The 27,155-nt window shown below is 35.3% G+C and overlaps 1 protein-coding gene across 1 annotated transcript; it reads right to left on the bottom strand.

Annotated features, from left to right (window-relative positions):
- Window positions 1–5,377: 5,377 nt before the first annotated feature.
- LOC133194863 (uncharacterized) lies at window positions 5,378–6,634 on the bottom strand. Its single transcript, XM_061330772.1, has one exon. It carries the CDS (start codon window positions 6,632–6,634, stop codon window positions 5,378–5,380), a length of 1,257 nt encoding a protein of 418 aa, XP_061186756.1.
- Window positions 6,635–27,155: the final 20,521 nt, after the last annotated feature.

Raw genomic sequence — 27,155 nt, 5'->3', positions numbered from 1 at the left:
ACAAGGGGCTCAGAGGGGCTAAAAGACTTTCATCTATAGCTCTTTGATAATGTTACATAAATCAAAAGAATGAAATCTAATTAGGGAAGTCTATATATTATTATCTTTTAACAAAGATCATAGTTAAAATCATATCTCATCTTATCGAAAAATCGGACGGAAGACCTACTCGTTGCTCGCAACGAGATCTCATCTAGTTATTTTTTTTCTTTTTTCTTTTTACAAAATTTGTGCAGACGATTTCTCGGAGATGGCTCGATCGATTTTATTCAAATTTTCATGGTAGATGCGTTGATATCTGAAGTTAATTCCGGCAATTCCGTTAAGGGATATTTACTTTCGGTCGAAAGTTATCGCCCTTTTATCAAAATTTAGAGGACCTCCTTGTCTGCGATGGAACTCAAAAACGGCTTAAGATAGAGCGCTGAAATTTTCAATGATGATAGAGGACATGTTGCCATTTTGCACCTGGGTTTAGATATTTTCCGGAAGTGCCTAGTATGGAAGCTCGGTAGGGGTCGAAATTTAGGACACGAATTATGAGTGAATTTTTGAGACATTTTGTATCATATCTTTTAAAGTATAATTATTTTACTAAAACACATTGAACAATATTTGTGCAGAATGACAAGATCTTTAATATGATATCAAGAAAAAAGGGCTGACTTATCATATTAGGGGCCGAGAGGGGCCAAAAGCATTAAATCAATAACCCTTTAACGATCAATATTTTGGTATACATTACTGAAGCAAAAATGTTTATTTTAACAATTTACAACTATATATTATAATATTTATGTCATATGTTACATAATTAGGGGCCATGAGGGGCCAGAAGGCCAAATGTTTGGCACTCTATATCTCGAAAGTGGGAAATGTTTTGATAAGCAATATAGAAAAAAAGATGTTCAAAATAATGTTCTAAACAGTATGTAACTTTTCGATTTTTGCTAAACGTCCCCATTAAGGAGTTGAAGGGCTGGCCCCTAAATATATCTTTTGCATATATCTCGGAAACGAAAAAGAATTTCTGAATAGTTGTTGAACAAAAAGTGTTCAAAATCATAAGAGCTTTAAGGTGGTATGAAGAAAAAGGGGCTGGCCCCTCAAAATAGGGGCCGAGAGGGGCCAAGAGTCTTTAATCAATAACTCTTTAATGATCAACATTTTGCAATTCATTACTGAAGCAAAAATGTTTATTTCAACAATTTCCAACTATATATTATGATATTGACATCCAGGTGTTACATAATTAGGGGCCATGAGGGGCCAGAAGGCCAAATCTTTGGCACTCTATATCTCGAAAGTGGGAAATGTTTTGATAAGCAATATAGAATAAAAGATGTTCAAAATAATGTTCTAAACAGTACGTAACTTTTCGATTTTTGAAAATCTCAGTCAAATTCTTATCTCATCGAAAATCGGACGGAAGAACCACTCGTTGCTCGCAACGAGATCGCATCTAGTTATTATTATTATTCTTACTGATTTTGTGCACGCGGTTTCTCGTAAATGCATGGATGGATTTTCCAGAAACTTTCAGCAATGGTGGCAAATTACATGAACTTAAGGAATTTTGTTTATTTCGATGATGTCACTTCCGGTCGCAAGTTATACCTGATTTTGTGTTTTTAAATTGAAATTTTGTCTGTGCCTCTTCTCAAAAAAGGTTGAAGATAGAATCATGAAACTTTCTGGGATAATAGATCTTGATCTGTAGATGTGCCTCCGATGTTTTGTTTTTTCCGGTGTCAGTTCCGTTGTCCACCGGAAGTAGTTTTAAAATACGCAATTTTTATGTTTTTTTCATTATTAAGTGTTTATAACATAGTCATATAGGGTGTTTCAAGTCATTTCATATCCACCGGTAGTTGGATCCTCTAAACCGGAAGTTGTCAAAAAATGAATGAACTTACTGGAAAGATTTGTACACACTCATTTTGGAGTTTTAAGTCGTTTTGAGCACTTATTTTCAAACCGGAAGTGAATTTAAAAGAACCTGAAATGGGTTGAAATTAAAAGATATCACCCTTTCATGTGTTTCTAAACATATTTTGAATAATTCAATCGCCTATTTTTATTCAAATATACTTGTTCTTCCTTCTTTTTTTTTGAGTAAATCTATCACAGTCAACATCGTAAGTCATACGGAAGACCTACTCGTTGCTTTGCAACGAGCTTTGCTCTAGTTAAGGTCTTCCGTCTTCACGGAAGATCTTATAGTGATTCTACTGTTTCTTATTATTATTATTATTATTAAGGTCTTTCGTCTTCACGGAAGACCTTATAGTGATTCGACTGTTTCTTATTATTATTATTCTTATTTTTTAGACAAATTTTGTCCAAGCAATATCTCGAGAACTATTCAGTGGTTTTTCATCATTCTTTCAGGGATAACGCGCCAGTTAATGGCATTGTTACATTTAAAAGAATTTTGGGAAAATTCGCTTCCGGTTCCAAGTTATGGACATTTTTCTGATTTTAAAATGAAATAGTTTCCGCGGGATATCTAAAGAACAACTAAAGATATGAACTGGAGACTTGTTAGAGATTATAGAACATGGCTTCTAGATATGCAAATCGACCTTGATTTTCGTCATCAGTACTTCCGGTCGCTACCGGAAGCGAATTAAAAAAGTCGAATTTTTCAACTTTTCTGTTTTTCAATATTTTTCTACGATATTAGTAGGGTTAATAGAGACTCTTTTAAGAATGATAAATATATAATTTGTTTTAAAATTGATAAATCCAAACTCTAGAGAATTTTTATTATTCTCTTTTTTTTAAGACAAAATCTTCTGCACGCGAATTCTCGAGAACTATTCAATGAATTTCTTTGAAATTTTCAGAGATAAAAGATCTTTATATGAGTTTTATATGAAATTCCGTTTTTGGTAAATTCGGTTCCGGTGGACATTTTTTTGATTTTAAGATGAAACTTTTTCTGTGAGTGTTTTCAAAAATGGCTAAAGATATAATCTAGAGACTTGTTTGAGATGATAGAACATGATTTTTAGATTGGAGAGGGGACTTTTTCATGCGTCGTCGTTACTTCCGGTCGCTACCTGAAGCGAATTTAAAAAATCGATTTTTTCTAATTAAATATTTTTCTGTAATATTTGTAGGGTTAAGAGAGCCTCTTTTCAAAATACTAAATATATAATTTGTTTTCGAAATGATAAATCCAAACTCTAGATATTCGTCATTTTCACTTTGAAGCGAGAGTCCAAATGCCGAAATGGTTAGCGCGTTGGATTTTCACGCTGACGACAAGGGTTAAATCTCCAGTGTGTCTGATTTTTTTTAATCACTTTTTAGCTTCAATTTACGTTTTCATTTTCAAAATCGGACGGAAGACCTCTCATTGCTCGCAATGAGTTTCTAGTTATTCTTATTTTTATGTTGGAAAGAAACCAGAAGAAGTCTGAATAAATGTACAAAGTTTATTAATCTACACTACAACATTCCAGAACACATCTATTAAACATATACAATAAAATGTAACACAAAATACACGTTACTTTGGCATCAGTAGGGGCAGACTCAGCCATTAATTCCAATAGCTAACAACCAGTTCAAGACAGCAGTCCAGTTGCAGGAGCCGGAAGAAAGGTACAGCTCAATTGTACCAGTCAACTCGGTGTAACTAGTGAGTCTTGAGACTAGCCCTACTTCCAGTGGATCTCAACTCGGTGTAGCAGCTGTGGAAGGCTGTGAGAAACCAGTTCCGGGCTACAAGAGCCGGAAGAGAATCATGGAAGGATGTTGATACCTTATTAACTCGGTGTAACTTCCTATGCAGTATTAGCATATTAAGAAATCGTCGTGTTGCGTTGGATATCTACATGGGGAAGTCACAAGAGCCGGAAAATAAGATATTAGTGTCAAAATAAAACAGAATTTTGGGGGAAAATTTAATTAATTGTTACAGCATTCGTAAAATTTATTAAATGGTGGCCAAAAGTCAGTTGAATAGATATAAATGTAAATACTTATGTACATTATAGATATGAGACTGAGTGCCCCAAAATGATGCCAAATTGTGTATGATAAACCAGTACTATATATAAGGCTAACATTATAACATCTATAGGTAAAGTTACAAGCTTAATTGTTTTTTACAAGTCTGTAGTGAGATAGGAAGTAGTGTGATCAGCCTATGAATCTACAGTACTAAGGAACGCTGAGCATCTCGTAACACAGATACTGGAGTTCTAATATATCTACAATAGGCATCGGAGGCCCATCTTCCTAATGTTTTAATAATATGGTCCTCCACATGGACAGAAGCTGCAGTCGTAGCCGCACCGATTCGGAAAGAATGTCCATTATACACATCCGCATCACAACCGATACAAGTTAACACATGCTTAAAAGCTGAAATAAATTCAACTCTTGTCAAAGGAGCACCATTTTGATTTACAAACAATGGACTTTGTGGAGAACATGACAATTTGTACCTTGCCTTTAAATATTTACAACATACAGCGAAAGGACAAATAATATTGTCTGTAGAAAACAGTTTAATGATGACTCCTTTCCTGAATGGGTCAGTTTTAGAAATTTTGAGTTGTAAATGTACATAATCCTCAAAGATAGATAAATCACTTATACAAATATGTATAGAAGGATCAAATACTTCTTTACATGTAAATTCTCCACATCTCAAAAAGCCAAAAAATGCAACAGTACATACAGTTTCTAACATCAAATTGTAAAAATTGTCTATCTTTCTTAAATAAAGACAAGCCCTTTTCAAAATGTCGAACGTGACTGGATACCTTAAACTGCGAGATGGTGATTGTACACGTTTAACACCATTCATAATAGCCTTAAGTCTACATAACTGAGTATTGTCAGGATATGCAATGTTATCTTGCAAACACATAAATTTAACTCCACACAAATACAACTTGATAGTTGAGTAGCTTATCTGAAGTTTGCTAACACAGTATGCTACGAATGAAATTTAGTAATCTTCAGATACAGGAACCTCAGAAATACATGCATTTGTAATAATATTTGACAACAAAAGGAATTTTACATATACATGAAAGGCTGTTTGGTATGTGCACCTAGTGCTTGGTGCCACTGCATTGGTCCATAACATGTTCACGGTGTCGTTGAGATCCATAACACTTCCCTCGGATGAGGAACACTGCATGGTTGATCTTGTGCTTGAGGAGCGAGGCTGCGGAATTTGGAAATCTGCAAACGTGATAGAGCATCTGCTATTAAATTTGTTCGACCCGGTACATGTACGGAAGAAAAAATGAAGTTATATTTTGCTGCTATTAGAGTAAGGCGTCTCATCAGGGGCATAATATGATGGGATTTAGATCTACCCTTGTTAAGGATAGCAACTGTTGCTATATTGTCACACATAAATTATCCTTTGTTTTTTCCACATTACCCCCCATAGAATTGAAGCAACAACTATAGGGTATAGTTCATAGAAGGCTATGGATACGCCATCTTCATCTTGCATCCAGGTTTTTAATAAAGGTACTAGTTCATCTGACCAAGATGAAGAAAACCATAGTCCTCTGAAGTATCCACCATATCCCAAGGTAGCTGAAGCATCTGTAAACAGATTAAGTTCTTCTGATGTGATCTGCGACACATTGTAGAACAAATTAATGCCATTCCAACCATTCAGAAATGTTAGCCACATCCTTATGTCTTCCCTGCAGGCTGCATTAATTGTGATGTGATAGTGCAGTTCTTTGACTGTTGTAGACAGTCGGATGAGATGAGACACAAAGGATCTTCCCGGTGGTATAACTCTGCTTGCAAAATTAAGGTGGCCTAATAACTGTAAGAGTTCCCTTTTAGTGCAGCTTTTCTGTGAATAAAAAGAGGTAAGAAACTCCTTAATTCTGGACAGCTTGTCACCTGGTAATCTGGCTTCCATAGCTTCAGAATCTAGAATTATACCTAGGTATTCTAAACATGTTGTGGGGCCTTCAGTTTTATGCAGCGCCATTGGTATGTTGAGTGATGTAAATATATGAAACAAAAGTTTCATATTAGTATCTCCGTCTTCCTCTGGACGTTCGAAAGTGATGAAATCATCTAACAAGTGGAGTATATGCTTTACACCATAGTTATTGGTGGCAATCCAACATACTGCTTGGGATAGATTGTCAAAGATTTTAGGGCTAGAACGACATCCAAAAGATAATTTGTTGTAATAATAATAGTTTGACTTCCATTTGATACAGAACAAATGCCACTGAGAGGGTAAGATTGGTACCAATTTAAAAGCGTCTGATATATCGGTTTTGCACATGGTTGTTCCCTTCCCCAGGCTTTGAATTGTTTTGATGGCATCATCTATCTTCACATACGATGGGGAGCATTCTTCTTTGTTGATCAGAGAGTTAACACTTGCATGTTCACTGTCATGTGGTGAAGATAAGTCAACTATTAACCGAGGTTTTTTAGAGTACTTTCCCATTGTAATCCCGATTGGACTCACTCTATAGTTGGTAAATGGAGGTTCTTCGAAAGGTCCAGTCAAGAAACCTCTCTCAAGTTCACTTTTCACAAGTTTATCTACAACTTCAGGTTGCTTTCTTGCTGATAATAAGTTTTTACATTCTAGTGTTTCTATTCTGGTGTTTGAAATCATAGTATCAAAGCCAAAAATGAATCCTTCGCACAAATATTGGACAAAATTTTTATCCGGATGATTACAGAGTTCTGATCTTAAGTTATTCACATTTACAGGCGTTGAGACTTGAGAAGAAGTTCTTTCACAGTTCACTAGTCACTTTTTACTCGGTATGGATGCCATGGAACTTCTTTGGCTTCTCTTACACAGGGAGGCTCCGTGGTCGTTTTCGTGACACACTGTACATATGTGCTCAAACTGACAGTTCGTTTTCCTACATCTATTATCATTGAAATTGTTGCACACCTCCTTGTTGTTCACCATGGTGCGTGTTCGACCGTATTTGTCAGTTGTTTGGTTTTTGTTGGTTGGATAACTTCGCATGGACTGGCCGATAACCGGAATGATGTTCTGTTGTACTTGAGGACAGAACGCTGAGAGGTGCATGCTTGATGAACAAGTGGAGCATTTGTTTGCAGTAGCATTACCCACTACCATCATGAGAAGGCCAAGATCTTTCACCGACCAGTCAATTTTAACATTATCCCTGAGGGCAGTTGCAGCTCTTGATGAGAATTGGCAGTGGTAGTCGTAAAATTTTCCACCATAGACGTTGTGTATATCTACTATGATAGCTTCATATCTATCCAACTCAACCCGTCTCTCTGGAAATCGTTGGCACATAACTCTCTTATATCTACCGAAAGCTGTAATAAATTCAGCGATAGAGAGTTGCTTATGTAGTCTATGGTCTTCTTGTTTCATCAGGTTGATGGTGATGTTGTTGGGTTTGTCTGAATCATATTTGGGGATTAGCAATTCGGCCATGTTAACTTCTTTCCCCTCCCAAATCTTTTTTCTTAACTTTTCAGTGACTACGTCTATGTGTGAGAGAGAGTCTGACGGGACGCCAAATTCAGTTCTAGGTAATGTGTACCCACCTGTAGCTGGACCCTGCATTGCCGGTTGTTGACGAATCGCCGCCATTGCTGTGTCCAATGAGTGGTCATCTGTTTTGCTGTTCTTCTTTTCGGCCACCAAACTCATGACTGTGTTTTGAAGCCCGAGTACTGTCTGTTGCATGCTCTGCATGGTGTTCAGCATGCTGCAGACTATGTCACTGTTCGAGGAGGCCGCCATATTGGATAAATTGGCTCTAGATCCCGATGCAACATTGGTTGATGCGCTAGATCTCGATCCTTCCCCCGATGGTGTTTCGCTTGAAATTGTTGCTCTGGTTGTTTCAATTCTGTTAGTATTCTCTGGAGTTGGTTCCGTACTCGGAGGCACAATCACGGCATTTGCGACGTCCTCTTCCCTCGATTCAACGCTTATCCGGGCATCTGCGTTCGCGGGGGGTATTCCTCGATTCTCCAGATATAGTTTCTTCATTACGACTTTCCCAATGTTGGCAGGGACACGAATACCCAGCTTAGCCAGTTCCTCGATATATCGTTGGGTTGTCCAATTGTTTGTGTTGCTCTCATCCCAGCGATTAGATGGGGTAGGACGTCTACGACTTCGAGCGCGGTCAGCCATGATTTGAAACTTGATCCTCAGCGTCCGAAATGTACAGTGTCCACAATCTTATTGATTTGTAACTGTTTCACGATCACAAATTCACAAAAAACACATATCACGACATCTTGGTAGCGTACGGTGATTATTAGGTATAATAATTGAAAGTCCGTGAAACGGGCCAAATAATTTACGATACAATTTTCTTTACAAACTTAGCGCACTGCTTGTAGCTGAATCCCCACTATAAAAAACAACCAATCAAATTGTAGCAACATAATATTAGAAACAATAATGGCGGATAGGTCAAATCCGAATAAACCCGTCTTTCCAACATAAACCTGGCTTATAATACCATAAGCCTCCATTTTTCCCTAAATTTTTTGCACGCGATTTCTCAGCAACTATTCAGTGGTTTTCAATGAAATTTTCAGGAATGATGCGCATCCATAGGAACTTGATACATCTTGGAGGAATTTTGAAAATTCGCTTCCGGTGCCAAGTTATGGACAATATATTAGATTCCACCGGAAACAAAAACGTCAACTTCCGGTTTTAGGTGATAAACTACATTATTTCGATATTTAACTCTCTCATAAATATTGCTTATCGATAAAGTACTTGAAATGTTTTTATGCATTTTGTAGATACTGCAAATGTCTAGAGAAACGTCAGAGATTTTTTTTTATATATAAAATTCACTTCCCGTCGCCTGTTTACCTGTCCTCAAAATTAGAATTTGTTCTCACACTATTGCTCGGCAACAGTAAACGACTGAAGTCTAAAACTTTCAGGACTGATAGTCAGTCATCAGTTTATTTGAATCCCGAGAAAATCTTGTATCGCCGTTACTTCCGGTCGTGACAGGAATTGATGCCAAAAAGTGAATGGTTAATGGTTAGCGCGTTGGATTTTCACGCTGACGACCAGGGTTAAATCTCCAGAGAGTCTGAATTTCTTTTATCACCTTTTCAGCTTGAATTTACATTTTTATTTTCAAAATCGAAAGGAAGACCTCTCATTGCTCGCAATGAGTTTCTAGTTAAGGTCTTCCGTTTCAGTCGGAAGACCTTATAGTGATTCTACTGTTTATTAAGGTCTTCCGTTTCAGACGGAAGACCTTATAGTGATTCTACTGTTTATTATTATTATTTTTTTCCCGTTTATTGTCCAAGCCATTTCTCAGAGATGGCTCGATGGATTTTCTTGAAACTTTCAGGGATTATGAAAAATAAAATAAACTAAAAACATTTTTAAGGATTTTGCAAATTTCCCTTTCGGTCGTCAGATATGTCCAATTTCCGTTTTTTCAAAAGAGATAATGTCCGGACGATATCTCAGAAACGGTAAAAGATTAAGACCTCAAACTTTGAGGTATTATAGATCATGACAAGTACGTTTGTAGAATATGTTTAAATTTGTCAGCCGTCACTTCCGGTCGTCACAGGAAGTGATCAAAGAAATCGAAAATTTCAACTTTTCTTTTTTGGATTTAATCTTGCATGGCATTATTGTATCTGTTTCGCAGTTTTGAAATATGTTGGTCCCACCGGAAACAAAAACGTCATCTTCCGGTTATAAGCGAAAAACTACATAATTTTAGTATTTTACTTTCCCATAAATATCGCTTATAGATTAAGTGTTTGAAATGTTTTTTTAATATGTTACTTAGACTGCAAATGTCTAGAGTAACGTCAAATATCTTGGTAAAATTCACTTTCGGTCGCATGTTTTACTGTCCGCAAAATAAGAATTTGTGCAAGTGAGATCTCAAAAACAGTAAAAGATTAAGACACCAAACTTATAGGAGTAATAGAACTTAAGGAGTAGGCAAAACCATTTGGGTTAATAGCGTCAGCCGTCACTTCCGGTCGTCACAGGAAGTGATCAAAGAAATAAAAAATTTCAACTTTTCTCTTTTGAAATAAAACTTGCATCATATAATTGAATCTCTTTCACAGTTTCTATATGTGTTGGTCTCACTGGAAACAAATAACAATTTCCGGTTATAAGAGAAAACTATGTAATTGGGATTTTTATCTTTCCCAAAAGTATCGCTTATAGATAAAGTTTTTTGAAATGATTTTGATATATGTTATTGAGATTACAATTGTCTAGTGTGACGTTAATCATCTTAGGAAAATGCACTTCCGGTCGCGTGTTTTTCTGTCCTCAAATTGAGATTTTGTTTACCAAATTGCTCGGAAACAGTACATTGCTGAAGTCTAAAACTTTCAGAACTGATAGTCAGTCCTCAGTTCATCTACATCATGTAAAAATCGTACGTTGCCGTCATTTCCGGTCGTGACAGGAAGCGATGCAGAAAAGTGAATTGTTACAGTTTTTTTCTTTTTAGAGAAATGTTTGGCTAATGCGCATGTTAGATAGACCATAACCATGCAATTTATTATCACCGGAAGTGCAAACCGAAAAACCGGAAGTTGTCTCAAACATGAGTAGTTTTTCATGGAAACTTTTAGGGAGGATCAGTTGTGAATAATTAAGGTGTAGAATGAACATTTTATTCGTTTGGAGCACTTTCGTTCATGACGATGTACATAAAGAAAACAGGAAAGTAATTCCGTTTGTTTTTATTTGTATTTACATATCTTTGGAAGCCTTGAGATGACTTTTGTTAATTATTTAGAGTAATCTTATTGGCAAGATTGTGTTTTTTTCCCGAAGAAGTCAAGAAAACGGAAGACCTGTTATTGCCTTGGCAATAAGTATCTAGTTATTATTATTATTTTTTTCCCATTTTTTGTCCAAGCGATTTCTCAGAGATGACTCAATGGATTTTGTTGAAACTTTCAGGGATTATGACAAATAAAATAAACCAAAAACATTTTTAAGGATTTTCCAAAATAAACTTCGGGTCGTCAGATATGTCCGATTTCCGTTTTTTTCAAAAGAGTTCATGTCCGGACGTTTTCTCAGAAACGGTAAAAGATTAAGTCACCAAACTTTGAGGGATTATAGATCATGACAAGAAGGTTTGTAGAATATGTTTAAATTTGTCAGCCGCCACTTCCGGTCGTCACAGGAAGTGATCAAAGAAATAAAAAATTTCAACTTTTCTTTTATGGATTTAATCTTGCATGACATTATTGTATCTGTTTCGCAGTTTTGAAATATGTTGGTCCCACCGGAAACAAAAACGTCAACTTCCGGTTATAAGCGAAAAACTACATAATTTGAGCATTTTACTTTCCCATAAATATCGCTTATAGATTAAGTGTTTGAAATGGTTTTTTAATATGTTACTTAGACTGCAAATGTCTAGAGTTACTTCAAATATCTTGGTAAAATTCATTTCCGGTCGCATGTTTTACTGTCCGCAAAATAAGAATTTGTGCAAGTGAGATCTCAAAAACAGTAAGAGATTAAGACACCAAACTTATAGGAGTAATAGAACTTAAGGAGTAGGCAAAACCTTTTGGGTGAATAGCGTCAGCCGTTACTTCCGGTCGTCACAGGAAGTGATCAAAGAAATAAAAAATTTCAACTTTTCTCTTTTGAAATAAAACTTGCATCATATAATTGAATCTCTTTCACAGTTTCTATATGTGTTGGTCTCACTGGAAACAAAAAACGACAACTTCCGAACTATGTAATTGGGATTTTTAACTTTCCCAAAAGTATCGCTTATAGATAAAGTTTTTTGAAATGATTTTTATATATGTTATTAAGATTGCAATTGTCTAGTGTGACGTTAATCATCTTAAGAAAATGCACTTCCGGTCGCGTGTTTTCTTGTCCTCAAATTGAGATTTTGTTCACCAAATTGCTCGGAAACAGTACATTGCTAAAGTCTAAAACTTTCAGAACTGATAGTCAGTCCTCAGTTTATCTACATCATGTAAAAATCGTACGTTGCCGTCACTTCCGTTCGTGACAGGAAGCGATGAAGAAAAGTTAATTGTTACAGTTTTTTTTCTTTTTACAGAAATGTTTGGCTAATGCGGATGTTAGATAGACCATAACCATGCAATTTATTATCACCGGAAGTGCAAACCGAGAAAACGGAAGTTGTCTCAAACATGAGTAGTTTTTCATGGAAACTTTTAGGGAGGATCTGTTGTGAATAATTAAGGTGTAGAATGAACATTTTATTCGTTTGGAGCACTTTCGTTCATGACGAAGTACATAAAGAAAACAGGAAAGTAATTCCGTTTGTTTTTATTTGTATTTACATATCTTTGGAAGCCTTGAGATAATTTTTTTAATTATTTAGAATAATCTTATTGGCAAGATTGTGTTTTTTTCTCTCGAAGAAGTCAAGAAAACGAAAGACCTGTTATTGCCTAGGCAATAAGTATCTAGTTATTCTTATTTTTTAGACAAATTTTATGCACGGAATATCTCGAGAACTATTTAGTGGATTTTCATCAAACTTTCAGGGATAATGCGCTATAAAATGCCATTGTTACATTTGAAAGAGTTTTTGAGAAATTCGCTTCTGGTTCCAAGTTATGGACATTTTTCTGATTTTAAAATGAAATTTTATCCGCGCGAGTTCTAATAAACGGCTATAGATATGAACTGGAGACTTGTTGGAGAGCATAGAACATGACTTCTAGATATGCGGGTTTGCCTTTTCGTGCGTCGTGAGTACTTCCGGTCGCTACCGGAAGCGAATTTAAAAAGTCAATTTTTTCAACTTTTATGTTTTTCAATATTTTTTTTTATTTTAATAGTGGTAATAGAGATTCTTATCGTAATGTTTAATATATATTTTGTTTTTAAAATTGTCCACCAGAAGATATTTTAAAAATAGATTTTTTAGACAAATCTTGTGCACGCAATATCTTGAGAACTATTCAATGGTTTTTCATTAAACTTTCAGGGATAATGCGCTATAAAATGCCATTGTTACATTTGAAAAAATTTTGGAGAAAATCGTTTCCGGTTCCAAGTTATGGACATTTTTCTGATTTTGAAATGAAATTTTATCCACGCGAGATCTAAAGAACGGCTAAAAATATGAACTGGAGAATTGTTGGAGAGCATAGAACATGACTTCTAGATATGCGGGTTTGCCTTTTCGTGCGTCGTGAGTACTTCCGGTCGCTACCGGAAGCGAATTAAAAAAGTCAATTTTTCAACTTTTACGTTTTTCAATATTTTTCTTTGATATTAGTGGGGTAATATTTCTTTATAGATGCAAGTTACTGAACATAATAGGTATCGGATTCCTTGAGCGTCATATGGCGAGACGTGTTTTGTTGCGAAACATTCCAGTCTTTTCATTAATGTGTTACTAATTGGAATAATCCACTTTGGGGGTAAAGAGAAATATAAAATGTGTAAGAAAACTTAGCGCTGCCTTTATGTTACTTGCCCGTATACGATATGTTATATGTACAGTGTGATAAATATACATTCTTAGGCTCGAAATTCAGGCTATAGCAACATATTTTTTTTAAATTTCATTGAAGCTATCACGTACACTTATTCAATTGAAGACACATTTCAAAGAAAAGGCGCGAAGATTTACTCGTGACCTTTGGCGCGAAATAATGTATCTTGACCCGCCTTTCACAAATGGTCTGATGCAGTAGTGTAGAAGTACAGAAAAAGATTACACGGACATGTCTGAATTTGGAATTGCATAGAATAGAAAGTTGAATGCATAAAGAATAAAGGAAGTAAACACAATAGGGTTTTTTTTTTTAGTTTTGATCAGTAACAGATTATTTTCTCTGCTATCAGTTATTGTTAAAACTCAAGTGACAAATCCGATGTAAATCTACTAGTACTTGCACAAAATTTCGCTGGCTAGTTTTCATCCTATAATTCCGCACTATAAGAAAAAAATTAACCTGCCTGACACTCGTTACTTCAAGGAATGAGTCATAATAAATGTTTAATAAACATCGATGATGGCTGGTACATTGCGCTAATGTAGTGGTTTCAATATTAAAGAACAAGGTTCACTTAGGATCTTTTTTGGCCCTGTGAATTTCAGAAAAATTGATACTGCTTGGTTTTAGTTGACAATGCATTAAATATCATTTAAACCTTTGATGACTGCGTATCTATCAAAAAGACGTAATTTTCTTGCTAGCCAATGCATTATGACGTCATGAAATGCGTCATTTTCCTCATATCCTGAAAAATTCTACAAATCAGCCAATTTTTAAAGCTGTTTTTCGATATTTACTATAGAGCGTAACCTCTGATCTTGAATATGCAACTATTAAATGATAGAACTATTTCTGAGGATTAGAAAACCTGTTTTATTTTTTTTAGATCAGAGGGTGCGCTCATATTATTTCTCTTCTGTGAAAGTACTCAAATATACTTGTTTTCCTTAAAATTCAATAACATTGCAATTCCTTTAAGCCTGTTTTCCAGAACCTTTGCTTTAAGGAGAAATGAAAGCACTTAGTCTCTACTTTATCTTGATGTTTAAAATGGAACATAAAGTGTTAGTTAATAAATTGGTATATCTACAGGTCCATTTTATGTATAAAGTGAACATAGCTCTTTTCGGGCAGCCGATCTTGGTTTAATCCCGACTACATCTGAATTTTTTGCTTTTTCGTTTTTATTTATCTAGAGAAACCTTAAATATCTTTCAAAATTTCACTTCCGGTCGCGTGTTTTTCTGTCCTCAAAATGAGAAATTGTCTGAGCGAGATCTCAAAAATAGGTTAAAATTAAAACACCAAATTTTTATGAGTAACAGACCTTGAGGAGTAGGTAAAACCATTTTGGATAAACGCGTCAGTCGTAACTTCCGGTCCTCACAGGAAGTCATCAAAGAAATCAAAAATTTTAACTTTTCTTTTTTAAATTAAAGTTTGCATTACTTTATTGTATCTCTTTCGCTGTTTTAAAACTTCAACTTCCGGTTTTAGGTGATAAACTAAGTTCTTTCGATATTCAACTTTTGTCATAAATATTGCTTATCGATAAAGTACATAACTGATTTTTATGCATTTTGTAGATACTGCAAATGTCTACAGAAACGTCAGAGATTTTTTTTTTTATAAAATTCACTTCCAGTCGCTTGTTTACCTGTCCTCAAAATTAGAATTTGTTTTCACAATATTGCTCGGCAACAGTAAACGACTTAAGTCTGAAACTTTCAGGACTGATAGTCAGTCATCAGTTTATTTGAATCGCGAGAAAATCTTGTATCGCTGTTACTTCCGGTCGTGACAGGAAGTGATGCAAAAAAGTGAATGATTAATAGTTAGCGCGTTGGATTTTCACGCTGACGACCAGGGTTAATATAGCCGTAACTTTTACATTTTTCGATGAAATGCTTTGAAACTCATAACATAAGGATATATTAGTAGAGTAGACAAGATGACATGGTCAAATTAGCATGAACTCACGCGCATGCACGTGCGCGTCGCTCTGATTGGCTGAAACATAAGTCTCAGTATCTTTCTTGTTTTTTGACAAAATACTTTGAAATTTAAAACATAGTCATACATTAGGAAGTTGTACAATATAACGTATAAGAATTATTATGAAAATACGCGCATGCATGTGTGCTGCAATCTGATTGGCTTAAACTTTGAATAGCTATAACTTTCTTGGTTCTCAACAAATCAGGATGAAATTTAGAATATAAATAGGTATAATGGATTCCAACATTATGCTGCTATCAAATTTGAATGCAAGAACATGCATGCACATGCGCGCGTGCCCAATGTATTAAATGACCAATGTACTTGATATAGCCGTAACATTTAAACTTTTTGATGAAATGCTTTGAAACTCAAAAAGTAGAAATATAACAAAAGTGTAGACAATATGATATGGTCATCATGCATATGCATGCACGTGCGCGCGCGTGAAATGTTGAAATGACCTATATATTTGATATAACCGTCAGTTTGGTACTTTTTTATAAAATGCTTTGATGCTCAGAATATAGAAATATATTTATCTATTAGACAAGATGATATGGTCAACATGCACCTGCATGTACGCGCGTGCAAAGCGTAAAATGACCAATATACTTCATATCGCCGTTACTTTTATACTTTTTGATGAAATTCTTTGATACTTAGTTTTATAAAATATATTAATAGACTAAATGTAGAAAAGATGACATGGTCATCCTACAAGCATGTACGTGTGCGCGCGTGTAATGCGTAAAACGACATATATACTTGATTGCCTTATTTAATGAAGTTCTCAGGATATAAGACACCAAAAGGGAGTTGGGAGCGTTTGGGGAACATCTGTAACGGTCCCCGTTACAATTTTAACTAGTTAAAACATTGCGGCGGATGGCGATAGGTGAATTTAAAAGAAAATTATATATAGCAAGAAAAACTCTCGAGGAAAAACAAGGTGTTATTATGATAATTCGAAAATTGAAGAGAGAGAGAGAGTCAGATTTACCCGTTTTCACAAGACTTGTGTGTTTTTAAACAGTAAGTTGTTCAACAGCGCTGTCCATACATGTATGTGATCAGATCAAACGAAATCTCTGCGTAATTTATTTTTTATTATGAAAACACTCAATGAAGAAATGTGAGGTGAAAATATATCTATGGTCCGTTATCATCTAGCCGTTTAATTACGACGTCACCACCCGTGAGACGACTGGCCAGGAGGACGTCAGTATTATCGTTATAAAAACAAATAATTATCAGCTTAGCGGACAGATGATTTACATCAAAGCTATAAGTCAATAAAAGCGATTTAAATTTAACTGATATTTTTTTCTAAGATAATCAGAAACAAAGACTGGAATTTGGTATTTATCTGTATTCTGAACGTTCGGTTTGTGTATACATAGTATTTAGGGCACATTTGGCATGTATATCGTACACAAAAAACTGCATGTACTTGCTTGCGTATACCTGTAAACAAATGGTAAACACTTAAGGGTGTTCTGATTTATGGACAAAATGACAGGAATATTTGAACATAAATAAATATATTCTGTCCGAAGACAACAGCACGTTTAGTAAAAAATAATTCTACAGTATTTCAAAAGTACTTGATTTATAATGATTTTCCTAAAAATTGGAAATGCCACCTCCCCTGTACCCCTATTTGTTTATGTAAATAGATCATGAGGAAAATAATATCTCGATAAATAAACATGAAAGTAATAATAGAAAGTATACATGTATATTTTTTTACACAAGTATTAAGAGTTCCAACACTAATTGGAATTATTTGCCGTAGCATTTTTTCAATTACAATTGAAATCGAACACAATAACACGAGATCGAGAAATAGTTTGTTTTATGCATTAGGGCTTGGAATTTAGATTAAATCAAAGATAAGATGAGTAATCTGGATTGATTGATTGATTGATTGATTGTATATTGTTTTACGTCCCATTCGAGAATTTTTCACTCATATAGAGACGTCACCAACTCATATAGAGACGTCACCATATACCGGTGAAGGGCTTCAAATTTTGACCTTTACTCGGCACTCAGGGCCATTGAGCAGTGAGGGATCTTTAACGTGCCAACGCCGGCCGTGACACGGGGCCTCGGTTTTTAAGGTCTCGTCCGAAGGACCCGCAACTTTCACTTCAACGTGCCGAGCGCATGGCGAAGGAACAGTTGCTACCCATTTTTTTTCAACTTAGGTCAGTTGCGGCCGAGATTCGAACTCACGACCTCCCGATCACGGAGCGAGCGCTCTACCGACTGAGCTACCGTGAACGGTAAAAGTAATCTGGAAGATTCAATATAAATTAAAAAACCCCATAATTTTCCATAATTCTGTTTGTACACAATGGATTTAAAACGCTGATCACAGATGCTTGTTTTGCTTACCGTAGGTGGCCGGTACACTGGTGTCCTCGACAGCGTAAAATTGGGGGTTGGGTTACATAACTGTAAACAGCGAGGTGAACATGGAGAATGGTGAACATGGAGAATGTAAAATGCGTACAGTTAATTTGTCTCTTCAGCTCTCCAAGGTCCAGGTCTTGAATAGGTACATTGGACACCTCTGCTTAGCAGTAAGATTTTTGGTTGATCCCTCGCACAGGATTGAGCCTTTTCAAATGTGTGGAATTTGTATCATTAGAATCTTCCATGACCTGCTCAATTGGGCTCAGAGTGGCAACTACTGTGCCCGTGTGTGAAACTTTTACATCTGACGTCATGTTCATGGTTCTAATAGGATTGCCATTTCCTACATTGGCAAGCACTTTGCCTTTTAAACCTCTGTCCGATCTGATGAATGTTTCATCTGGCTCAATCAGTCTAAATCCTCTCGGTGTTGTTTCCTTTTTTTGAGACAAATTTCACCAATAATTATTTTACTTCTATGTGGGTCACTCAGAGTATTAGCTTCTACAATCTTGTAGCAGCCAACAACTCCTGATGAAATCAATGGAACTTCATTTCTTCCGATCTTCGGTGTCTATTGTACAGTTATTTTCAATCATAAAATCCAGTCCCAATGCACCATCAGCTGACAGTTTTGCTACAGCTACAGTGTTCTTGTATGATCTATCACCGATGTTGAAATTTAAAACTGTCTTCCCATACACTTCAATTGGCTTACCATTTGCAGCGAGAATATCGTTAGTGAGGTGTATGAGTTCCTTTTCTCGCACGGGAATATCGTTAAACTGTTCTTTGGAAATCAGTGAGACAGTGGCGCCTGTGTCACCAACATTTTCGCTTATACAATTGAATGAGACCTCAACATAGATACCTGGATCACTGATTCTGTTGTTTATACCAATACGAGCATTTATCTTGTTTCAATTTCTTGTCTCCAAGAATTCCGAGAATGTGTAAAAACGAACTGTTTGGAAGATTGTTGGTGCTCATTTGTCTAGGTCTGAGATTTGGTCTTTTGAGCATATCCATCTTTGTTTCTTCTTAGCGTTTTGCACTCTCTTTGCAAATGACCACAATTATGGCAGATTAATCTTTCTTTTCAATTATTTTGAAAAGAAGCTTTTGGGACTTTTTGGCTCAAGTAGCTCCTTTGTTGAGTCTGATTCTCTTTTATGGATTTGTTTTGTCTCATGTAAATCATATACGGTACCAATTTTGATGCACCAGATGCGCATTTCGACAAATTATGTCTCTTCAGTGATGCTTAAGCCGAAACGTTGGAAATCCAAAATATTTAAATAAAAAAGATTTGAAAGAGCTGAAAAAGATGCCAAAAATGGAGCCAAATACCTCGAAGGATCAGAGCTATGCATGAGGGAGATAATCCTTATTTTTGAATTAAAATTTCTAAATATTACCACAGGATTTAAATATATATGTCCGTATTTTTAAGCTAGTACCGAAGTACTAGGTTACTGGGCTGTAGAGACCCTCGGGGACTAACAGTCCACCAGCAGAGGCCTCGACCCAGGGGTCATAATGTCAATCATATACGGTACCAATTTTGATGCACCAGATGCGCATTTCGACAAATTATGTCTCTTCAGTGATGCTCAAGCCGAAACGTTGGAAATCCAAAATATTTAAATAAAAAAGATTTGAAAGAGCTGAAAAAGATGCCAAAAATGGAGCCAAATACCTCGAAGGATCAGAGCTATGCATGAGGGAGATAATCCTTATTTTTGAATTAAAATTTCAAATCATTTATCGCTTTTCCCATTTACTCATTGAACTTGCTTAGTTCAGATATATCTTTTGGTGTCTCATTGTTGCCTAATGGTCTGTAAAAACCATTATTTTCAATCTGCTTTTGCTCCGCCTTACTATAGGCGTCTAGCTCTATAGCATGTCCAATGGCTTCGTTCAAGTCTCTTGGTCTAGCCTGCTTTACACGGAGTCTCATATCTGAGTCGAAAAGAGCATCAAAGAATTGCTCCTTAGCTAGCGTCTCCCTGACATCAGTGGGTGCCGTTGAATAGGCTATGTTAGTTAATCTTCTTATACTTTGTCCCAGTTCTGGAAGTGTTTCTGTTGCCTTCTTTTTACACTTCCTCAATTGTGCTGTCTGATTCAAGGGTGCATATCGCTCACTTAACGCTCCAACAAGCTCATCATGATCGTTAAAAGCATCACCAGACAAATTACCCAGCATTCCTTGTGCTTATCCTCTCAATAAAAACAGCTAAGTATAGTCCTTTCTCAAGTTTGCACCAATTTCCAAGCATTGCACAGACATCAAAGTGAGAATCATAATCCTGCCACGAGCTGGTTCAATCATACGTAAAAAGTTATATATTTGGGCTACGTCCACCAAAAATGGGCTGTTTTGGATCCTATTTGATCTGTTGTTTTAAATTTGCGCCCTACTCTTGAACTATATCCTGGCCCGTCTTGTGCTTTATTTTCTTTTTCACATGCTCTGTCAGCCGTTTCCGATAAATTATACTTGGCTCATTCTCAACCGAACCCATTTTCCATCGATACATGTGCTCAACTTTTTTCCTGTCGAATAGGTGTATGCTCAGTTTCTTTCACTGGTCTCAAATTATACTTCTCATCAAAAGTTTTCTCAGCGTTTGCCTTTGGCCTGGCGCCAGCATTCCAAGTTATCTTTCATCTTTCATCTTTCGTCTCATTTTTCTCATCAATGTACAAAGGAATTTGATGCTTATTAATTCCTGATTCTGAAAGTCTCTTCGTCTCAAATCCAGAGCCTGTGGTCTTCTGATCATTTAGTTTGGGCGTAGAATGGTCCAGACGCGACCGTTTCAATGTCTCACTTTCAACTTCAAATCTGGCTATCTGGGACTCAAGGTCAGCAAAGTTTCTCTCAAACAATGATTTATCTTCACTCGTCATTATTTTTGTTTTCTGTCTCAGAGCTGTCCCAATCTTCTATAACACTCTCAATCAATCAACTCCGTCTCAAAATTTCTCAGATTGGCTCAATTGTAGACTTCGCTCAATATTTCTCAGTGTTTGGTTGTGTATCTCACCGCTTATTTATGACTAAGTTTACTTTAATTAAAAGTTGTACTTGATTAAATGCAAGATAGGAAAGGAAAGACTTGTTCAAACAGTCTAATCCCTGCCTCACCTTATTCTAAGTTTTCTTCAACATCTCGACTTCTGACTTCTCTGTCCTACTGACTGTGTGTTACTGCACTGAGATGACAGCGCTTTTATACCTTTTCTAATTAGTATCCTTGATTCTTATTGGCTAGTGACTTTCTGTTATCTCTCTACTAGAGAGTTCCTAATCACTAATTAGAATTATCTCTAATTATCACATATTAAGATTTAACGGCTATCGATGTTCAGGGATGGGCACGACTACTGAAAAATGTAATCGATTAATAATCGATTACTTAGAGGAATTTTGTGTAATCGATTATTAATCGATTACACTCATTTTTGTCCTGTAATCGATTGTAATCAATTACTTTGGAAGATGTAATTGATTGATAATCGATTACTTCCAAGTTTTTATCCCTTCAAATATCAAAGCAATATTTAAATGGTAAATGTTGATGTTATCCACTGAAGTTTGAATGTGTTCCTGCAGTTTTAGTGCAGATTCTTTTAAGATTTTATTCTGGCTAACATTCTCATTAAATGCCCAAATGAGGGATTCTCTACCATGGAAAGTGGAGACATGATTCCTACAATGAAATATGCCAAGGAATTAATTATTCCTTTCAACCTTGGATCTTAACCTCCATATTTATTGAGTTGTTGCAAAAATTATTTAATATTTTATTGTGAATTACTTCATTAGAAGTATTTGGGCTGCCCGTATGTTGACAGTACACATTAAACATTCCTGTACGTGTCTTTAAACAAAAAATAAGTAAATTAGAACTCTTAGTAATAAACATGTAAATTAAATGTGTCTTTAAGTAATTAAACTAATAGCACAATTTCATTCTGTATTGAAAAAGTGTTTTGAGAGCTATTAATTGTTTTAATAATGTTGTTTGTCTTCAATGAAATGAAAGTTAAACACTAGGTAGTTCACAGTTTACACCTCATTATCTGCAAGTCAGGGATGTCTCAGTCAATTTATTAGCCAAATAAGATAAGCAAACACAGTGACACACTCCCTCTCTTACAGACACTTATAACCTCTCACTGATATAAAAGTAACCTTACAAATTTGAATGGAAACATGAGAATCAGATTTTGCAAATTTTAAAGTTACTATTTAAAACACAAGTTTGAAGGTGTTTGAACATTTTCAGATATGAATAAGTATTTCCGCCTTCTTTTTTTCGAGTACAATGTAGTTTATTTACCAAATTATTTATATTAAATACAGCACTTAAATCTGTTTTTGCTATTTATAATTTTCTATTACAAGACAGAGTTTTTTAACATCTGAAATATGAAAAAGGACATGCAGAAAGAGGACAGTGGGTCAAATGTAAAATGCACGCGAAAAATCTGTATATTTCATAAATAAATGGTTGAAATACACTTCTGAATTATTTAATACTAGACCAATAATGCAAATTTTATTGAGAACATTATCAAACTTATGATAATAAAAGTTAGGAAATCCAAACATTACACTAGGTGGTTTATATTTGATATTTATGTGTGACTGACTGGAATTAATTCTCCAAAATAACATCCATTTATTTATAAAATAATCGAAAGTAATCGAAAAAGTAATTATAATTACATTGAAAATTTTAGCTGTAGTCGATTAAATTACGATTACAAGTAATCGAAAATCTCTTCGATTACAGATTTGTGTCGATTACTTGAAAAAAAATTAATCATTACAATCGATTACGATTACTCGATTACGATTACCCCATCCCTGTCGATATTGCTAATATGCTATCACTTGTCGACGACGCCAACCTTCTTACGACGATTTTTCGATCGTCGACGACAATCGTTGAATCACTACCAGACAAAAAGAAACTTATTTGAAAGCTTTCTGACATAGTGCAGATTCAAGTTTGTTCAGCTCATAGCTCCTGGGGGTAGGGTAAGGCCACAATCGGAGATCAAAGCTTTACCTCAAAATATACATGTATGAAGGGAAAAACTTTTAAAATCTTCTTCTCAAGAACAGCAAAGCCATGACTAGTCATATTACGAAGAAAGCATCCAGGGGTACATGTAGTGTAGATACAAGTTTGCTCAAATTATGGTCCCATCGGGTATGTTTGGGCAACAAAGGGAAAAAGTTTTACATGGAAATATGTAGGAAAAAATGTTCATCTCAAGATCATGATTAGTGATGCAACCATCTTCAGATGGTGTAGATTCACGTTTGCTCAATTCATTGCCCCGGGAAGGATGGGACCACAATAGGTGATCAAAGTTTTACATATGAATACATAGGAAAAAATAAGATTCCTGTAAAGAACAGCAAGGCTATGATTAGTCTTATTAATATGCAAGCATTCCTCGGTCGTATAGATTCAAATTTGCTCATGTCCCAGAGGTAGGGTAGGGTCACAATAGAGGATCAAAGTTTTACAAGAGTTTATATAGGAATGTCAATTCAAGTTTGGAAAATTTTTCATAAGATACTTCATGAAAAGTCTTGTCATAAAGAATCAGATTAAAAAATCAAATTTTTAAACTTTTTGCAAACAATTAAGAAACGGAAACTATTTGGACATTATTTATTGGTTTGTGAAAAAGTTCTGTTTGTCCCAGTTTATATACATGTACATGCATTTATAAAACAATTTATAAAAGAATTGGTTTGATGTTGAAAATATAGTTCACGGTGAATTACTAATGACTAAAAACAATAAAATAAAATTTTACTATATTATGTCAAATCAAGACGAAATGCAATATTGTTTGTCTTTATTTGCTTTATGTTCCTTCAAGAATATTTCACTCATTTTGGCATGCCACAAATTGAAGTGAAGGCTGCAGACATGTTCTCAGCATTTATGGCGAATGAGCAGTGAGGGATCCTTCTTGAGCCAGCATCTTTTGCGACAAGAGACCTCGGTATATACAGTCTTACCCAGAGGACCTGTTCCCATGTCCCTAAATACAAACCCACAATGTAAGGACCAACTCATCACTCTCTCACAAAGCAAGTCCTTTGCTGTAGACAATGCATCATGCGCTTGACTAAATACAATATTGAAAAATGTATGTTGAAAACTTTGAAATGGACAAGTTTTAAAGTAAAAAGAAAATGATTTTTTAACTTTGAGAATGCTAAATCATAAAGTTGATGACAAGTTGTATATATGCAAACATTCTAGAAATGTTTACTTTAAGACTTCACTGTACTCAGTCACATGAAACTGTTCATTAACATTTGACCTTTCTATATAAAACTGTATTTAAAGTAATCCCAAAAGTTAGGATCTTTTCTATTAGTGAAAATGAATTATTGAAGCAATGTCCCAATTTTGTTCAAACACCAGTATAAGTAATAGATTAAGAATAGAATTTTTAAGCAAGTATATTTGTAATTGTTTGAGAGAGATTGTAAAGGATTAGTTAATCCCCATTGTGAATTTAAAATTCTGCTTATCCACTGGAAGCAACTAATTAATAAAAGTATTCATATGTTTATATGCTGTGACGCATTCTCCTGGATTAGTGGACAGAAGTTAGCTAATTTCAATAGAACAGAATAAACTCTTTTTTTATGAATGAGCAGTTGATCAGTGTTACTTGAGTCCCAGAAAACAATGATGTGAGGAATACGTACTAGATTTGGAATGACATCCACCTATTTTAGGTTAACTTTCTCCGATTTAGGGAACACATGTGTTAATGGACGACTGTTTTACTTTGCTGCTGATCAAATTCAGGAGAAAAAAAATGCTTTTGATCTTGAGATTGTTGAATTGATTGAATGGGATTCGTCCAAAGACGACAGAAAAAGATGTAAGAAAATTTCAGTGTTTAAGTTTGATTTACAGTTTCTAAAATGAGTCTTGGGTGTTTCTAAAATACTAATCTGACGCCTTTAAAATTTGAAAAAAAAAAGTACGATACATTCAATGAATATTCATGTTTCATTCGAAACGATTTTTCCCTATTTCCCCAGGAAATCGACCTGAATATATCTCAAGTGTCAAAAACGTGCCTTTGTTTCTATTAGGGATGTTTATTTTGTCAATAATTCATATTCGAATATTCGATGAAAGTATTCGAATGTATTCGAATATTCGATAAAATAGATATAATCTGGTTTATTTTAAATGTGCATCATCATACTCTCACCGTTCACGATAGCTCAGTCGGTAGAGCGCTCGCTCCGTGATCGGGAGGTCGTGAGTTCGAATCTCGGCCGCGACAGACCTAAGTCGATAAAAAATGGGTAGCAACTGTTCCTTCGCCATGCGCTCGGCACTTTGAAGTGAAAGTTGCGGGTCCTTCGGATGAGACCTTAAAAACCGAGGCCCCGTGTCACGGCAGGCGTTGGCACGATAAAGATCCCTCACTGCTCAATGGCCCTGAGTGCCGAGTAAAGGTCAAAATTTGAAGCCCTTCACCGGTATATGGTGACGTCTCTATATGAATGAAAAATTCTCGAATGGGACGTAAAACAATATACAATCAATCAATCAATCATACTCTCATGACAGGTTTTGCGTCGGTTTTTAGAAGTAAAGCTGGATGTAGAGCTTTGAAGGTGTATACTTATTCTACATATAATATAAGTATTCTACATTTGAGATTTGTCAATGTTTGAAATAATTAATTGATTTAAGCGTATACAACCGAAATATAATTTTAACAAAGAATATTAATACAAGCTCAAACTGACGAACCAGTCGTCTAACCAGGGGCAAGATTGTCGCTAACTCTTCAGATTTGAATACATGTAATTAATTACAATTACCTGCCTAATAAGAGATATTATCTCTTTGATACAATGTTTTGAAAATATAAACAAACACTTCCATAGACTATTTTCATCGGTCATTGGCGTCCCGATAATGATTTTAAAATTTAGGAATATATTCAACCCGAGATAATCAATTAATTGATGCATAATTGAACCCTTTAAGATATAACAGACTGATTCTATCATAGCTTAATAAAATTGATTTTCACAAGTTTACTCTTCATGTCTCTTAGGACCGGTACACACGGCAAGGCTTGCCTTATAAGTCAAAAACCTTACGTTTTTGCAGGCCGTACGGCTTTCATGTCCACACGCTAAGGCAAGAATTAAAATATTATAAACAACATTTCCATATATTCCACGTTTTTTCAGTCTTTAAAAGTACATTCATTCATTAAAGTAGAAGACGATAATACTAGGGCGCTGTAATAATTTTACTAACCAATGCATTCGCACTTCTTAAAAAAGGAAGAGATTAAACAGTGTATTTGTGAATACATTCATAAACTTTTTTGAAAATACTTTTTGTTTACTTCATTTTACCCACCTGTATGGTTTGATGAAAATAGATTGACACTTGGGTGAATGTTTTCAATGGCTGAGAAGAAAAGGTCAGCTAAGTCTTGTATTAAGAAATAGAGCAGTGCTCTATTCATAAGTCAGACTTGTAAGGCTCGAAAAAACGTTTATTAAGGGTGTACACACGATAAGGTTAGAAGTTAAGTTCCATGACTTGCAAGCCAAGCCTTGCCGTGTGTACCGGTGTAACGACGAAAAGTGACCCCCGTAGAATATTGACCGGGGGTCATTTTTCTACGTAGAAATTTGACCCCCTGGTCAATATTCTACGTAGAAAAATGACCCCCTTTTTCGTAGAAATTATGGCCTGGGGGTCATTTTTCTCCGTGTGGGTTGTAGAAAAAATGACCCCGTAGAATAATGACCCCGTGTCTTTTTTTTATATACAAAAAACTAGTTTTGGTAGGAATATTCTTGTTAGGCAAATACATAGAAGTCAAATCACGCAGCCTAAAAGCTTGAAAGTTTAAGTAACAAAAGGTTACACTATACCTTACATGTATATCAATAATACAAGATGTTTTATCCCATTAAAGGAAAACAAATAACTATAGACTATTATGCTGTTCGATGACTATAAGAGCAAAAATACACATGTTCTTAGATTTATTTTATCAAATTTTATATAAAAAAAAGTTTCCAGAGTCGTCATTTAAAGAAAACAAGATTATTTACTTAGCTGGAGTCAGATATATGAATAAAAATGCATGGTTTCTGTGTATAATTGTAATGATCCTCTTTAAAT

Source organism: Saccostrea echinata, unplaced genomic scaffold, assembly GCF_033153115.1.
Source record: "Saccostrea echinata isolate AGI-Se365-2 ecotype Australia unplaced genomic scaffold, CSIRO_AGI_Sech_v1 ptg000001l, whole genome shotgun sequence".
NCBI classification, from domain to species: Eukaryota; Metazoa; Mollusca; class Bivalvia; order Ostreida; family Ostreidae; genus Saccostrea; species Saccostrea echinata.
Note: the sequence above shows the minus strand (reverse complement) of the source record. Positions and strands in the feature narration are given on the sequence as shown.